This window comes from Propithecus coquereli, unplaced genomic scaffold, assembly GCF_000956105.1.
Source record: "Propithecus coquereli isolate 6110/MARCELLA unplaced genomic scaffold, Pcoq_1.0 Scaffold66, whole genome shotgun sequence".
Lineage (NCBI taxonomy): Eukaryota > Metazoa > Chordata > Mammalia > Primates > Indriidae > Propithecus > Propithecus coquereli.
Window position 1 is genome coordinate 1,736,594 of NW_012152618.1, and position 16,357 is coordinate 1,752,950.

Below are 16,357 nucleotides of genomic sequence, written 5' to 3' on the forward strand. Positions count from 1 at the left end.
TTTTCTATGACATCTTAAGGAACTTGTATTTTTCAAATTTCATGAGAAGATCATTTATGTTTTTTATTCAAATAATTAACTGTACCATTGTCCTTATTGGAGGAAATGGAAGTAGACGTTAAGAAAAATTTGACGTGTAGCATTATGCCACATTCCCCAAGCTTAGAAGCTATTTCTTCCTTGTCACTTATTTTTGATTATTAAATATTTCAAACATATGAAAAGCCAAAGGAAAATTGAACAATGGACACTGGCATCAGATCCAGACCTCACCTGCCTCCTCAGATTCCCTGGTGCCACCTGCTTACTGGGTCTCCAGCCACTGGCCCCACCTCAGCTTTCTGCATGAGACAACTTTTCTCAGGATCTCATGGTTCTGCTGCCTGGGGCTGACCAGTCTCTTGTCCTTGGCATGCCGGGCCTCCCTTTGCCCCCACTTGTGTAGCCAGGCTGACCGGCTGCACCCTGGGATTTCAGGTTTTTCCTGTCACTTCCACATTGGGCTATAACTGCCTGCTATGCAGTGCGGATTTAGTACCCAGAATAGACTCCTGCAGGTCAGATGATTCAATCCAGCAGGTGGAGGGGGACTTGTTGTGCCTTTGGATGAGCTTTGACCAATAGGCAACAGGAGGTGGAAGAGAAGTGGCAGATTCTCGCCCATTCTTTCTCCTTCCCATGGACTATTCCACGGCACTGTTTCTCTTTCCAGAATGTCCCGTGATGTCCTAGCATGCCAACTGGACATGCCTACTGAATGCCTCTTCTCCTCCTGGCTCACGGCGGCGCGGTAGCCAGCGCAGGCATGCTTTCTTTCCTTGTCATTGCTGCACATCCTTCTTTTATGCAAGTCCTGCTTCCCTACACTTGCTGTCCTGGCAGCCCCCAAAAGTATAATCAATTCAATCCTGCCTGAGGCCAGCTTCAAGAGAACCCAGGCTAAGATGATATCATGTAGGCACCACCCAGGATGAACAAATAATAGGCTCTTTCTTGTTGTTATGCCAAGTATGGAAAATATTTGTTTTTGTGTGTCTCATTTTTAGCCCCAGCTCATTCTGGAACTTAGCCTTCATGACATTTTATTTGCAGACAGTCATTTCACAATTTATACTCTCTGAACAAAACCATAAGAGTTTCTACCAGTTGATTTCACTGGTAAAGACACACACACACACACACACACACACACACACCAAACTGCTTAAATAATTGTTTTTCTTCTACATGTATATAAAGGACAAATAAACTGATAATCATCTGGTCATGAATTTTTATTAACTCATAATATCTTGCCAAGGGTTCTGTTTCATTCATCTTTATTTTCTGTAGGAGGGAGGAGGCTCTGTAGTTTGGTCATAATATTAAAAGCTTAAATAAATAGTTCCAATTTATCTTTCTGGTAATAACAAGTAGAATCATCTCAAGGCATTCTGTTACTTTTATTATTCTTGACATTAAGTCTACATCTATATTTCTGAATGTATATATAAAATATTAGGTATACCTACTTTTAATATATTTGTGAGCATAAAGTTCAAAACTGCAGGTAATTCAAATTACAATGTGCGATAAATTTCAGGTTTGGTAGTCTTTTAAAAAGCTTGTTAACTAGAATTTCTGCTTAAATGTTAATATAGTATCGCTCATGTTAGGAGCATTACATTTTATATTTAATGATACTTAATGATGTTAGCCAGACCTATAAAAAGTAAATTATTTTTCATACAAACAAAAATTCAAAGGCTTATTTAGCAGTGCTTAATGAAGGTAGCGTGTATATATATCAAATTCATAGATTTCTTGGAAGAAAATACACATAAAAATGATGATGTATGAAGGGAGTTGGAACAAATTACAGGTATGTGGGGTTGGCAGGTAACAGAGTCTATGATAAGCCACTGTGGCATAAAAATTATTTTAAGCTGAAGGCATTTGAGTTCTGAAATTCCTTATCTGCCTAAAAGTAGAGCTTCCCCAAAGAACTCGGTCTTCATAAACCCATCCCTAAGAGCAATGCTAATCTTCTCTTCTTGGAGACAGGAGTCAGGAACACAAACCACACCCAAACAGACATTGTCACAAAACTGTCTCCCATCTATTCTCCTTGGGGCCCATTTATCTTTCCAAAGAGTCATTTGTTTTTCCACAAGTGCCCTTTCTCTCCACTTACTAGAAATTATTTGTTTTTCCAGAGGTGCCACTCTGCCCCATCCTATCCCGTTCAGATGGTATCTAGCTCCCAGATTCGTGCAGCCTCTTTGAGTCATATTTTCCTGCAAACTTCCAGGTACATATGTGAATAAAAATCTGTCTTTTCTCTTGCTAATCTGCCATTTGCCAATTTAATTTGAAAGCCTCCAAATACCTAACATAACAGGGTAAAGTTTTTCCTCCCTGACATAAGCAAGAAAGGCAAATGAGATGCTCCTTTGCCATTAAAACACCACTGAGACACTAACATGTAGATTCTTTGATCCCCTAAAACCTATTCTCACCAATGATACCCAAAATCTTTAATGCAAATATGAACCAAAATTATTTTAATCATGATGAATATTATAACTGGAACTGGATCTTTTTAGCCATGATACAGTAACTTATAGACAGTTACGGAAAACCAAAGAAACATTCTATAGAGTTCCGTATAGAAATAAGGTAGATACCAAAGCAAAATATCACGTTGAAGCTTTCCCTTTTGTCTTGCACTAAAATTGACACTTGGTTTCTTTATTCAGAATTAGCTATGATTAATGGTGCATTTTGAAGCCAGTTACTCATCTCATGTAATCACTTCCAGAATTCCCCTTGTCACAGAAGCAGAATATTAGTGAACATCGTTATATCATCAAAAACTTTTGTAACTGTTTTCCTATTTCATTTTTGCGAGGTCATAAGGAACCTGTTATTTTTCAAACCATTCTGGTTGTAAGAGAAAAAAGATTAACAACAACAAAAATGACTTCTTTGAACAAGCTCCAGCTCGTCCGCTAACCAGCGCTGAGTTCAGTCGAGCCATTTGGACATGCCTAAATGGCTCCATCTGAAACGTGATTGCTTAAATCCCTTCCAACGCCAACTTCCTAGGAGTCCTGGAATGTTATCTAAATGCAGAAATTAATATTACCTGCTTCTTTTTGTTTCTGTACTGACTTGTGACATTATAAAAAACCCTGTGATTTTGGGAACATGGAACTTTATTTAGCTCCCTGTTTTATATTCACATTAGCTATGCAAGTAAATTATGACACAATTTTAGATGATATGATACTGAACCTTGTCCTGTTAGAGGTGTGTGCTGTTAATATTTATGGCTATTAAAAAACCCAGGTGCCGTCCCTGCACTTGTATCAAGATCAAGATACTTTTTATCCAGCTCCTATTACAGATATTTCAGAGTGCTCGGCAGAGATGTTATCAGTAAGGTGACAGTGAGGTCATCCTCTTCACAACACAACAGACATTTATGAAATAGTTTGGGGGATGTCTAACTGTTCAAGCCTTTTTCATGTCAAGTTTACATGAATTCCGGGCTTGAGTAAATGTAATAAATTTTCAAAAATTCTCTTTTACCGTGTCCAGAGGAAATGAGGCACTCACCTGTGACAGCCACTCAAAGACCTTAACAGCAATGAGGGCCACATTGGTATATTCACCTAGAAAATGGGAGCTTAAGAAAAATATGAATGTTTCCCCAGTAAAGATAGTGAAAAAAATGTCCAGTTTTCCTAGATGAGATTTTTACAATCAGGCATAAAGTATTTTCATTACAATATGATTTTTAAATGAGTTTTTGTGGGGCTGAAAACAAACTGCTTCCCGCACATGAAAAAATAATGACCCTCCATCCAAGGAGTACCATTTAGACATTCACAGCCAGAGTGTATTTGAAAGACCAACTTAAATTATGAATCTAAACTTATTTTATGGCATAGATTCAAAAGATGTTTCTAGGAAAAACAGATGAGAGGACTAGATGAAGTAATTAGGGCAGAATGATGTTTGTAAGCGTTGAAGCTGAGATAGAAGTATGTGAGCATTCATTACAATGTTCTTCGTGTATGTTGCAATATTGGTATAAAGTTTCTAAAATGATTACACTTCTTGAATTTGGGTAAAGCAGCCCTGAGTTGAATCAGGGAAGTGGACAACCACATGTGTTTGAGATACACTGAGACATTTCGTGGGAAAATTAATGCTGATAAAGAAAAGCTCCCTCTCCCCTTTTGTTACCCGAAAGATCCAGGTTCTTTCACCTGGCAAGTAACAAACAACTCTCTGGGAGAACATGGGTCTTGATCAGGAGCAGTTGTTACTTACTTTCAGCAAGTAAGGGGAGCATCAGGAATATTCTTCAAAGCAGTGTCTCCTGGGGGGAAAGTGGCACGGGGTTTTTATGGGGCAGTGGAGAGAGAAAAAAATGTGTCATCACATGTAGGGGAGGGGTTCCCATTGCACACGAATCATTAGTTTGTCATAGTAGCACACAGGTCCCATGTTATGGTAACGAAGCTATAACTCCGCCCAGGGTGGAGACTTTAGCGTGGCAATGAGGAAAGCTCACTTCAGTTCATCCATAAGCTGCCAGAGTCTATCAGGGGCTTCTTTCAGCCAGCTGGGTAGCCACAGGCCTCATAAACAAAGGGCTACAGAACAGGTTGATTGTCTAGTTGGCTGAATTCCTAGAACCTGGAGACCACCCCTTTCTACTTCTACTTCTGAGGCCTGAGAAGGGAAGGCAGGCAGGTCCTCCTCTGTTGACCAGTGAGGCTGGGAAGGGTGAGACTTCCCCTCCCACACGGATGTGCCTGCGAAGCCCACTGTCCAAGGCAGGCTTCCTTCCCCAAATTCCAGCCTCTCTCCCTCTTTCTCCCAGAGTACTTCTGCCACCTCCTGGGGCTTTAAAGCTGGGAGCAGCAGTCAGCCAAGAGAGCTTCCAAGAGCCTGCAAAATCTAGGGACAACTATGAATTTATTCACTCACCTCTCACCTGTACTGTTGTTTCGTGTCAACTCTGATTTGGGCGTTATAAAAAGAAGACCTGAATCTATCAGTGGACTTTATGTCCCGGAAAAATATTTATTCCTCTCCGCCAGATGCTTCCTCTGCAGTGTTAATGGCAAAGGGTGATGTGCTCTTTGATGTTTTATGGAGCTGACCTGATTTATTTTATTCAGACTCCTCAGAGCTTCGGATCACCTCCCTGAGCAGGCCTGAAAATTCCCACGGTATGGCTAAATTTGTTTCTCCCCCAAAATAAAAGTTATAACAAAATACAAAGGAGGAAATCTGATGTTGTGCTGATAAGGTATAAAATGACAGATGATAGATATGTCACAGGTACCCAGCACAATCCTTGGCAATCAGCAAGTGTCCAATTGGTATTCGAGTGTTTAATACACCACTTACTATGCACCGGTTCTCTTCCATATTAAGACAGAAAATAGATTCCTATTATCATAGGAAATGAACATTCCCTGAGCAAAGGAGAGATTTCTAAATTTCTTAAACAATTTGGGACACAGTGATGTTTTCTTTCTGTCATTGGAGGTTTTCAAGAGGTCTGGATGACCCTCATGACAGGGAAATGACAGGGATGGGCCAGGTGCCCGGAGACTCTGAGACTCCACAATCGTAAATACAGAAAACTTGTTGAGCTACAAGAAAATGTGACAGTGTCAAAGGTCTCAGGGAAGTGTCTGGGACTGTCCTATACCCACCTCAAATTAAAAGCTTAAGGTTTTATAATGAGACCCAGTTACAAGTTAAATGGAAAAAGAAGAGGATGAGAAAGTTAGTTAAATAGTTTAATCAGAGCAGTTTTACAGTTCTAAAATTAACAAGCAGACTTGTAATAAAAGAGCTCCAATGTTTGCAAAATGATCTCGCTTCCATTCTGATTCTGTCTTTTTAACTGTAAAGCTTCACATTACATTTAAAAGGACTCAAAATGGAAAAAAAAATGGAGTGATTTATATTATCATCCATGTTTCGTGATGCAACTGATGAAATCCCTGAATGGATATTGCTTCAGCTTTGATATTAAAAAATGGCCTGACAAGAAGTCCTTAATCAACAACTGATCACAGGTGGCTCAAAGAAAGAGAAAAACCCAAAACTACTGTCAAGTTCATAATGTATCACATTGTTGGTGGATGACACTGGCTCCAAATATACAATTAAGCCCACGACACTTTATTACTATGGTTATAATTATCGTGAAAGTTCTCTCACATTGTTCAACTTGCTTCTGAAGGTTTTCTTTGTTCATTTAAACTTGCATAATAAACATGCAATGAATGATTTCTTTTGAAAGTGTGTTTTTTGCAGTCTTTTTGTTTTCATACAAAGATTTCATAAAGTTGCAATGTTGCATCAGAGCATTACCAAAATAATAGCAGGAGCACATGGGGAGGGCAAATGTGAATTTAGCTGAATGAGAAGAGCCTCCTTTCTTCCTGAGACATACCACCATCTTTTTAAAAAAGTGTGCAAACTGCTTTTCTTACCCTCCCCCACCAAAGAAAAGAATACAGGAAAAAAAAAAAACTCACAAAATCAATCTAAGAAAGGAAAGTCGACATAAAGAAAATAAAGATGTTTTTTTCATGCACATTTCTTCTGCATAGCTCAACCCACATATAGTAAGGCACTATTTCCCTTCGCGACTGGTGTCCACGGCAATCTGTTAAGTGCTACAGTGCTCTGTGACCATTAGACAGTTCCCTTCCAGGATGGCGAAATAAAGAGGCTGGGTGAATGTGGCTGCCACGTGTCTCTGTGAAGGTCCCGTAGCTCAAAGAGACTTCTAAGAGTCTCAGAAGAAAATCTGTGTGTTATGATAGTGTCCAGAATGGTTTTCTTTCCAGAGTTCCTATATTGTCTGTTTATGAGTTTAGATTATTCTGCAGTCTTTATTCTCAAAGAAAATATACATGGTGGGGGGAAAACACAGCCAGGTCTTCAGACACAGAGCTTCAATGCTCCCCGAGAGCACACAACGCTGGCAATTCACGAAATCAGCGAGATGTTTCCAAGAGAGCAGAGAGATTGAGAGAGGGAGAGATTGAGGGAGAGAGAGAAAAAGAGAGAGAGTGTTTTGGTTTTTAGAGGTGATCAGGATGTGAGTTTAATTTAGCTGGTCTTCATACTGTTTCCGGAAACAATCCCCTGCTGGGAAAAATTCCCAGCACCTTTCCTGATACATCTTCCAGACGTAAGATTCCTGTAAAAGTAAAGGAAATGTATTAACATTTTCCCCCAAATCTGTGCGAACTCAAAATATAGGCTAGAAACTCAACTTGGTTGTTACACATATCACATGTACTTTGACAAGTCCAGGTTCATTCAGATCAGCAGTCCCCAACTTTTTTGGCATCAGGGACTGTGCTGGCATCAGCGGTGGTACTGGGCCTCAGCCCAGGGCTTGGGGACCGCAGATTTAGATAGATCCAACTATACCAGATCTTATTTACTTCTACTACTAAACACATAATCAATCTTCATCCTGACCATAATATAATAATAATTAAAAATATATTTATGGTATATGTTTTTGAGGGTTCCCTTAAAATATTATTAGTAGTAATTGTTGCATACTTCAAATTCAGACTATTAACAATTTGTGGTGAACACTCATAGAAGAAGAATTTCAAATAGCTTAAAAACCTTAGACATTTAATGTGCAGTCCTTTTTAACCAACCATAACACTGTGGGTGGAAGTTCATTTGAAATCATCTACTATTTGATTAAGCAATCAAGGACATTATACAACAACTAAGAACACTCAATTTTCTTATAACAGGGCTTTCAAAACCCAAACCCAGTATTTTCAGTTAACAAAAGTTTATTGTTTTAAGTGAAATTAGGATTTTACTTTTTTTAACAAAGGCAATCTTTTTCACCCACATCCAAGATAAGAGGAATTTTATATCAAGATACCACAACTGGCATCTGAAAGTAATTCCAGCCCTTACTGTTGAATGTACACATTTTGTTCCAACGTGATACACAAGTGTAGGGTTTCTCCATCATCCCTTTCAGAAGATGATATATAGTTGCTGTTTACCTACCTGTCCTGTGTGTTCTGTCTCATCTTTGTTTATGAGATACATCAAAAAAAACCTACAGATACAGAGAGACTGATCAGAAATGTACTGTATGAAAATATCAGTATAAACATGGCATATATTTATATGTTATATGTTGCATTTAATTTTGGTAGGCAGGGAAAACACCACATAAACACTTGCGGGAAAATTAATTACAGTGTACCAGAAAGAGGTCATTGACTTTTCTGATCTGACCCACAATTTCACCCTAGAGGCACTTTGGCTTCAAGTTGGCAATATACACATTTTTGTCAGAATGGAATCAATACTGATGAATTTTAACTGATGACTAGCTTAATAAGAAGTTCTAATTTACTGGTCCAGTTCAACTGAATATAGTTAAACCATTGTTTCCCCCTATAATGCCACTCTGCACCTATGTACCTCTTCTGTTTGATATTAAAATTGGGTCAGAAAATGAGTAAGAACAGCGTTTTACCAAACTATGGTTTTGGCTAGTCCCAAGTAATGGCAAGATTTCTAGGTATTAAGAAAAAAAAAAAGGGCAGCTTTTAACTGGGTTTCCAATAGTGGCTGGAAAGATCTGTAAGTCCTCAGAGGAGAAAAATGCAGATTCATGTATCTCTAGGAAGCAGCCGTAGGAGTCCTGTTTGAAACGAGAAACGGGCACGACTCCCTGAGACTCTGCTCTCCCCTGCCCTCCTTTCCATTTTAAGTTTCAGAAAGTATCCTTTATGTGAAGAGCAGCAATTTCATTTCTTAAGATAACGTACTCCAGAGGAAAAGAGAGCCACCCCACTGGCTGTTGGTCTTTCTCTCAAAGAATCTGCAGCCACCATGGAGAAAAAGCAGCTGCTCTCTCTCCTGTTTCTCCAGCTTCCCGAGATGGGGGGACCTGTGGCTACAGGGAGAGGTGGAAGAGTCTGAGACGTGCACACTCACAGGTAATTGGCCAAGTTGTGCTCCTGTAAAGTGTGGGTTTCAAAGCCATGTGGCACTGTGTCGAAGTAATCGTTGCCTATCCCACAGATGAAGCATTTGGTCTAGAAGACAAAGGGAAACAGTACAACGTCAGAGAGTTCAGGAAGCACAAGGAAAGGAAGACATAACTTGCTGTGTAGGGGCAGCTGTATGACACACATCGATGTCGAAGATCATCACCCGGAGCTTGCACCAAGCTCATGAACAGACATTTAACTGCTGCCACGATGGTATTTTGTTGTTGGTTTAAATGACACAGGTACCAGCAGCAAGATGCAACAGATGCAGAAAGAGCACAGGATAACGATACCTGAAGAGCGGTGTCTTTTCCTTATTTTCTCCAGCTCAGGTGAAAACATCCAGGCTCAGTGATCACTCTTGTTCACGACACTGACTTAAGTTATCTAGGCAGGATTAACTGTGCCCTCAACCACAACTGCTAATTTAGTACCCACTTGAACAAAGTCTGATGACCGAGGGGGAACAGGTGCAGACTGCTTTCCTCGGGGGTGTGCCAATCAAATACCAAGCTATGAGATGTTCCACGGGTGATTTGGTGAGGGACTGCCACGTGCCAGGCACCGTGCTAGCTACAGAATTGACCAGTGGACGTGCACTGGGAAATCTTTCAACTCTAGGAACAGAAGCGCCTGGTCTTTTTGCTTCCCCCTCCTCCGGCCCACACTTCTCTTGCTGCAGAGTCACCTGCTTAGGTCTGCAGCCTGGGGCCTGTTTCACAAAACCCAAGGAGAAGCCAACCCTCCATCTCATTGTTAGAATGTCGTGTGCATCAACTGAAATGAATTAAATAATTATCATCCTCATGTGACTCACACGCTCATCTTTCCCTGCCCACGAGAAGCTGTTTGATACCAATGGGAGCGTGTTTATGATGCTCTGGATTCTAGCAACTACAATAAAGATGATTATAACAATTTACAAAATTCTTCTTGACTTATTGACCAATAACTGCTAAAAGCAGAGACGCCACATCCAGCAATTTGGGGGAACAATCAGGACTTTACAGCACTCCATCGATGATGTCTCTTAAACTAACAGGTTTGAACCACACTCATCAGCTTCATCCATGAACCTGCTCTTCCTCTGGGTTCCCCGTGTTGGTTAACTGTGCCCCCACCCATCTGGGGGCTCCTGGCTGAAACCTGGGTATCCCCAGGCTTGCTCCATCCTCATCTTCTGCATCTGGCCTATCACCATGTTCGTCTCACTCCACGTCCCAAATCCTGTGGGAATCCATCTAGTTGCTGTGCCCTCAGTGGTACGTCTTTAGCAAAAGCCTCGTAACCTCCCTCGTGGAAAATGCTGACAGCCTACTTCCCTGCCCTGGTCCTGCCAGTTTCTAGTTCCCTCCCCATATTTTAAATGTCAGCTATCTCTTAAAAATGCAAATCCGATCACCTCGCTGCCCCCACTAAAGCCCTTTTCTTGTTTCCCACAGCCTGTACGTAAACTGTAAATTTCTCAAATGAGTGATTGGGCTGTTCGTTTTCTGGCATTCCTCTCCCGCCTCATCACTAGAATCTAATGCTGCACCTTGAACCACTCACACTTCCAAGAAGAAAGCTGTATGTGAGAGTCCCTAAAATCAGAGCCTTCCCATCCCAGGTGGCAACATTCCCGTGGACTCCTACGCGAATGGTACCCCTGGAGATGTGCACAGTGGGAGGCAGGGGACAGGGACGCTGCCTAAAATGTTCTGCCGTCGCTATCACAACCACACGTCCACGATCTTCAGGTCTTAGCTTGGGCATCCCATCTTCTAGGAAGTTCAGTGATCATCCGGGTGTGAATTAGGTACCAGCCTGGAGACTCCAGCACTCTGGGCTTTACTCTCATAAAGGGCTCATTGCACCACTTTATAATCATCGATTTACTTGTCAGTGACGCTATAGTTTTAAATGAATGGTCTCCCTACCCTCTGAGGGGCAGGATGGTGCCCTACCGTTGTCTGTCCGGACTTGAAGCCCACTACAGTTCTAGCCCAGCATGCCCCTCAACTGTATGTGCTGCCTGAACGGAAAGCAGGCAGGTGAAACCACACATTGCTTGTATCCTTTCCCCTCTTTCTCCCATGCTCACGGTTCTCTTGATAAAGGCAGCGAGGAAAACTAGTGCCCACGACAACAACAAAAAAGCTGCGTCACGCACGGAGAGGCTTACCTCCATGTCTTCCTTGACTTGCTCCTGTTGGTCTCTTAGCTCTCCAAAAGCATCGATAATTAGACCTAATGTCGAATAAAGACTCGATTTAATCTTTACCAACCAGGGAACAATAATTAAATTCATAGCTCCTTGGCGAATCCTTCCAAGGGGAAGGGAAATGTACAACTAGCTTGGGAAACGCTCAGAACACAGCAAAAGTGTGAGCACGATCTGCGACCCTCCGAGGGAGGCGGAGTTCTCGCCTCGGGCGCAGAAGGACACGCAGTGACTGGGGCACACGCTCACTGGAAGAGTGTTCTAGAATCAAGTGCCGGAGCGAGAGAAACCTTTTGCTCACTTGGCACAGACAGATGGTACGCATCCCGTGCTGAAAAGGAGCAGCTGAGATTAGGGTTGTGAAAAGTACAGAAAACTCCACAAATAAGATTTCTCAAGGACTAATTTGAAAATAAAATATGACCATCTAAACTGTGAGAAATTTCCATCAAATCACGTTTTTCACAAGTTCCTCCTTAGCGAACTTTCTGTAATTTCATTAATGGCGGCAATCGGGAACACACTGCCGAGTCGACTGCCTCCTCCTCTCCCGTGCCTTGCCGGCCACACGCTTCCTTCCATGTGTTTTATGACTTTGTCCTCGTATAAAACACATTGTGGTTTATAAAACACTCAAAAAGACATAACGAATGAATTATGAGTCCCTTAAACTTGTCCATGCACCTTACAAAAAAACAGTGCCACCGTATGCCAGTGGGACTTCAAGGGTATTGTCACATTTATAGATATTTAATTCAAGCCAGAATAAATGTGTTAGGCAGAAGAGATAACACAAGTGATTCTTCTGAGAGAGAAAACCACCACACTCCGGGTCACCCGGAACTAAAAGGAAGAACCAGCAGGTTAACACGGCACTGGGGTTGTAAGTGAGGGCTCTGGATCCCAGGCCGTGGGTGGACTCGAGCCCCGACACTGGTTAGCTGTGCCAACTCGTGTTCACTTTGGCCAAGTTACTTAGATTTACCGTGGCTCAGTTAGTGACTTCACATGTAAAATGTCAATCACAGTACCATTCTCACAAGGTTAGCGAAAGGGTAAAATTAGTTAATACATGTGCCTGACACACAGTAGGTACTCAACAATGATAATAGCTCCATGATTATTTATAAGGCATTGATTATGCATCAGGTATTGCATTAGGTACCTGAATGAATGTCATTTTTTCAAACCTCTCAACAACCATAGGACTTAGAGATTGATATAATTTCCATGAGACAGACCCACAGGCATTAAATGGCTCACCCACTCAAACTCATAAAGACTCACAAACATGAGTCTGAGCCCCAGGGCTGTGATTCAAACCAAGGGAAGTGCTCTTTCCATTGTGTTATTTGAAAGAAGACAAAAGAAAACTACATCCATCCCCCTGACACCAGGCTCCCGGGCTTCTTTGCATTTCCCTCTACAGATTTCACAATGAAGAAATACTGAAAGGAAAAGTTCTATTTGGCTTTTCCAGAAAACCCTTGACATTCTTACCCCACCTTGAACATTAGCTTCAGCAATATGTGGCTCAAATTCTAGATTTTCTTGAGCGTCAGTGAGGATGATGCTTACCTTGAATTATGGCCAACAGAATGACAATGACAAAGAAGAAGAAAGTGATATCAAAGATGATTCGATAGATCTCATATTCATCTCCTGCTGGGTCTTCAATTTCATCACCGATACCTCCCCCGGCCCGGACCCCGACGTACATGTGGAACATATAGCACTGGAAAGAGAGGACGGTATCACTTCTCGGAGGGACACCGCCCATTCTCAAACCCAACAAACCTAAGGTTCTCTCTCTACTTCCCAATCCTCTCTCTGGAAATGATGAGAATCTTGGCATATTCTATTTTGCCTCTTTTGGTTTCAGTATTTGTCACCGGGATGCAAACACTTGGCTCCCACATGCCACTGTCTTTTAAACAAAACCGTAGAGAGCTTCCTCTGCTTGGCACCTTCTGTCTCACTTTGGAGAAAGTAAAAAAATACCTTGCTAGTATCTTGGCTCCAAAGCACCTGGGATAATAAGATGATCGTATTATAACGATCACATTAAGGGGCACAGAACCATATTTAACTGTATTATCCAGTTATTTTGAACATAACAGATATAGGGAAGGGAAAGTAAAAGCCCAATGCATAAGAGGATGAAATCTTAGAAAACCACCTAGAAAAAAACAGACTTAATAGCACTTACTCATTCTCCCCTCACCCAGGAAAAATAGAACATAATGCTGAAATTCTTTTCTACTTTAATCTAAAGAACAAAAAAAGAAAGACGGACAGAGGGGACAGATGGGGAGGAAATAGCACTTCATTGTTTAAACCCTAAAACATTACATCAACCAGCAACAAGTACAGCTGCCAGTGCCCCATGCTGACAAAGGAGGGCCCGGTACAGTGTGTTTGGAGCGGGGTTCTCAGCCTGGGTGCCGTTGACGGTTTGGCCTGGACAAGTCTCTGTTGTGGAGGGCTGTCCCGCACATAGGGGGATATTTCAGAAACATCCTTTCATCTCTACCCACTAGATGCCAACAGCACCCTACCTCGTAGTGAAAATAAAACATGTCTCCAAACGCTGCATGTCCCGTGGGTGGCAAAGCGCAGCAGGCTGTAAGTCACCGGCTCAGAGCACCCAGAGTTTTACCCTCACTCGAGGTCAGTCCAAACTCCCGTTTCAGGCCCTCAAACTTTGCCACCCTCACCTCCACCCAGGCCTCCTCCAGATGAACCATTCCTGACTCCAGACCTTTGCTGGCATGTTCTCTTCATCTTTTCAATACTCTTTCCCATTCTTACCCAATTCCTACTCATCCTTTAGGGCTAAATTAATAATCTTCCCGCTGCGAGGCCTCCTTAGACTATTCCAGACCCCCTGACTGACTCAGCTATTTCCCCCACCGAAAACGTATTTCCTTGCCGCCTACCATAGGGAAGGCAACAAAAGCCTTAAAACAGCTTCTTGCCGTGGGGAGACACCCACACCCCTCTGGTTCTCTTCTCCATTGCTGGCCGTTCATTCTCAGTCTCCTTTGCAAAGTTCGTCCTCATTTCCCCACCTCTTCATGAACGAGTGTCCCAGGACTGGGTTCTTTGAACTTTTTCCTCCTGGGACACTCCCTTGGGGGGACTTTCCCAGTTTCATGGCTTTAAGCGTCACCTCTGTGCCAATTATCTCCGAACATTTCCATTTCCAGCCTGGGTCTCTTTCCTGAATTCCACACTCGGACATCCAGCTGACTGACTCGTCTCTCACTCCACTCTAGACTTGACTCCATGACAGTAAGAATCACTTTGGTCACGGCTCCACTGTTGCCAGCGCCTACAATGGCGTCCAGCACATGCTAGGTACTCAAAAATCATTTGTGGGATGAAAGACGAGTGAGTCCAGCTGTTCTCATGGGCACTTCACTGCTTCAACCCATAGACCTCAAATTCTCAGGTCACTTTAAAAAGCACAAAGTGTAGGCAAAGAACAGGCAACAAAGGACACCCAAATGCTCATAGTTCAACTGTGAGACCAACAGCTCATGGATCTGATAGATGCAGAAGATGAGAAGTTTCCTGGGTCAGATGCCTGGAATCTAACGAACAGAATTAAATAAAGAACGTGTCATTCAGGAAAAAGTTTTGTCAGTCTGGCACACAACAGCCAAAGAGCCAGCTCAGCCAGTGCCACCCATGAACTGGTATGGAGCCCAGGTAAGGGGTCTCTCTGGCAGGGAGGCCAGGACAGTCCTTCTTTAGAGAGTGGCAGATTAGGCCGGCAGTGCCTAACCCTAACTATACATCTGAATCTCCCGGAGGCTCAAACACTCTAGATTCCTGGTACTAACTACTAACTCAATCTCTGCAAGTAAAATTTTGAAGATAATCACTGTAAAAAAAAAAAAGTCCCTAGGGACACAACAGTGATTTCTCTTAATTTGGTGCATAAAATTGTTAACAGTGGGTGTGGGGAAGGAGGAAATTTTATTTCTACTCTATACTCCTGTATAGTGTTTGAATTCTTTGTGCCACACATTTCTTTTCTTTTCTTTCTTTCTTTCTTTTTTTTTTTTGTGAGACAGAGTCTTGCTCTGCTGCCCAGGCTAGAGTGCCATGGCATTGGCCTAGCTCACAGCAACCTCAAACTCCTGGGCTCAAGCAATCCTCCTGCCTCAGCCTCCTGAGTAGCTGGGACTACAGACATGCGCCACCATGCCTGGCTAATTTTTTCTATTTTTAGTAGAGACGGGGTCTTGCTCTTGCTGAGGCTAGTCTCCAATTCCTGACCTCAAGTGATCCTCCCGCCTTGGCCTCCCAGAGTGCTAGGATTACAGGCGTGAGCCACTACACCCGGCCCACATTTCTTATTTTTATTAAGAAAAAATTGGATTATACGTTTTACTCCAAATCTGTGTATGTACTTAACTGTGGCCACAGGAAATGTGTAAAGAGTTGCTGCTGAAGCTGCCTACTCTTTAGTTAAGGAGCTAACACAGGCCGTCATTCCTACCACCCCTGTTTCCCTGGCTTCACCATATGTAGCTCTGCGTTTGGAATCCCTCTCTGAGAATTCCTCTGAGGACTTAATTTGGACAATATACCTGGCTCCGGCCTAATATCTCTCCATGTCCAACTCCTGTCCCTTGGATTCCCACACCAATACCCATAGTGAGTAACAGTGGATCAGGCAGTTCCCAGTGCAGGTCCTGGAATGTCCTAGCTCTCCAGCCCTGCTTGTTTGAGGAATTGTGTGGGACAGCACTAGTGACTAAGATCATCCAGCCAATTCTTGCTGATTCCTGCTGATCGAGTTTTGTTTTATAATTTGGCTTCCCATACAGAGTTTTTCTCTAGCAAAGAGAACGTGTCGACTTGTTGCATGAACTCTTAATAAGCTGGTACTCTCATACATCAGACTCATATGATACTGGTTAATGTGAGTCTATTCCTAAGAGAATGATTCACTTCTAGTTTCTAGACATGTAAAGATGAAGACCAGACCATGGAATGAGACTAAATTACCAAAGAAAATGTCTCCTTTTCAGGTCTCTTGTCAGCCATCTAACCAGTCTTTCCTGGCAAT

At 42.3% G+C, this 16,357-nt stretch overlaps 1 protein-coding gene across 1 annotated transcript in view; it reads right to left on the bottom strand.

The window, feature by feature from the left end:
- Nucleotides 1-7,129: 7,129 nt before the first annotated feature.
- The window catches only part of RYR2 (ryanodine receptor 2 (cardiac)), a 509,242-nt gene continuing 500,014 nt past the window's right edge, over nucleotides 7,130-16,357 (bottom strand). The window contains 5 exon segments of the mRNA XM_012660153.1: nucleotides 7,130-7,225; nucleotides 8,074-8,125; nucleotides 9,016-9,116; nucleotides 11,236-11,300; nucleotides 12,853-13,009. Of these exon segments, the coding sequence (XP_012515607.1) occupies nucleotides 7,130-7,225; nucleotides 8,074-8,125; nucleotides 9,016-9,116; nucleotides 11,236-11,300; nucleotides 12,853-13,009 (471 nt within the window).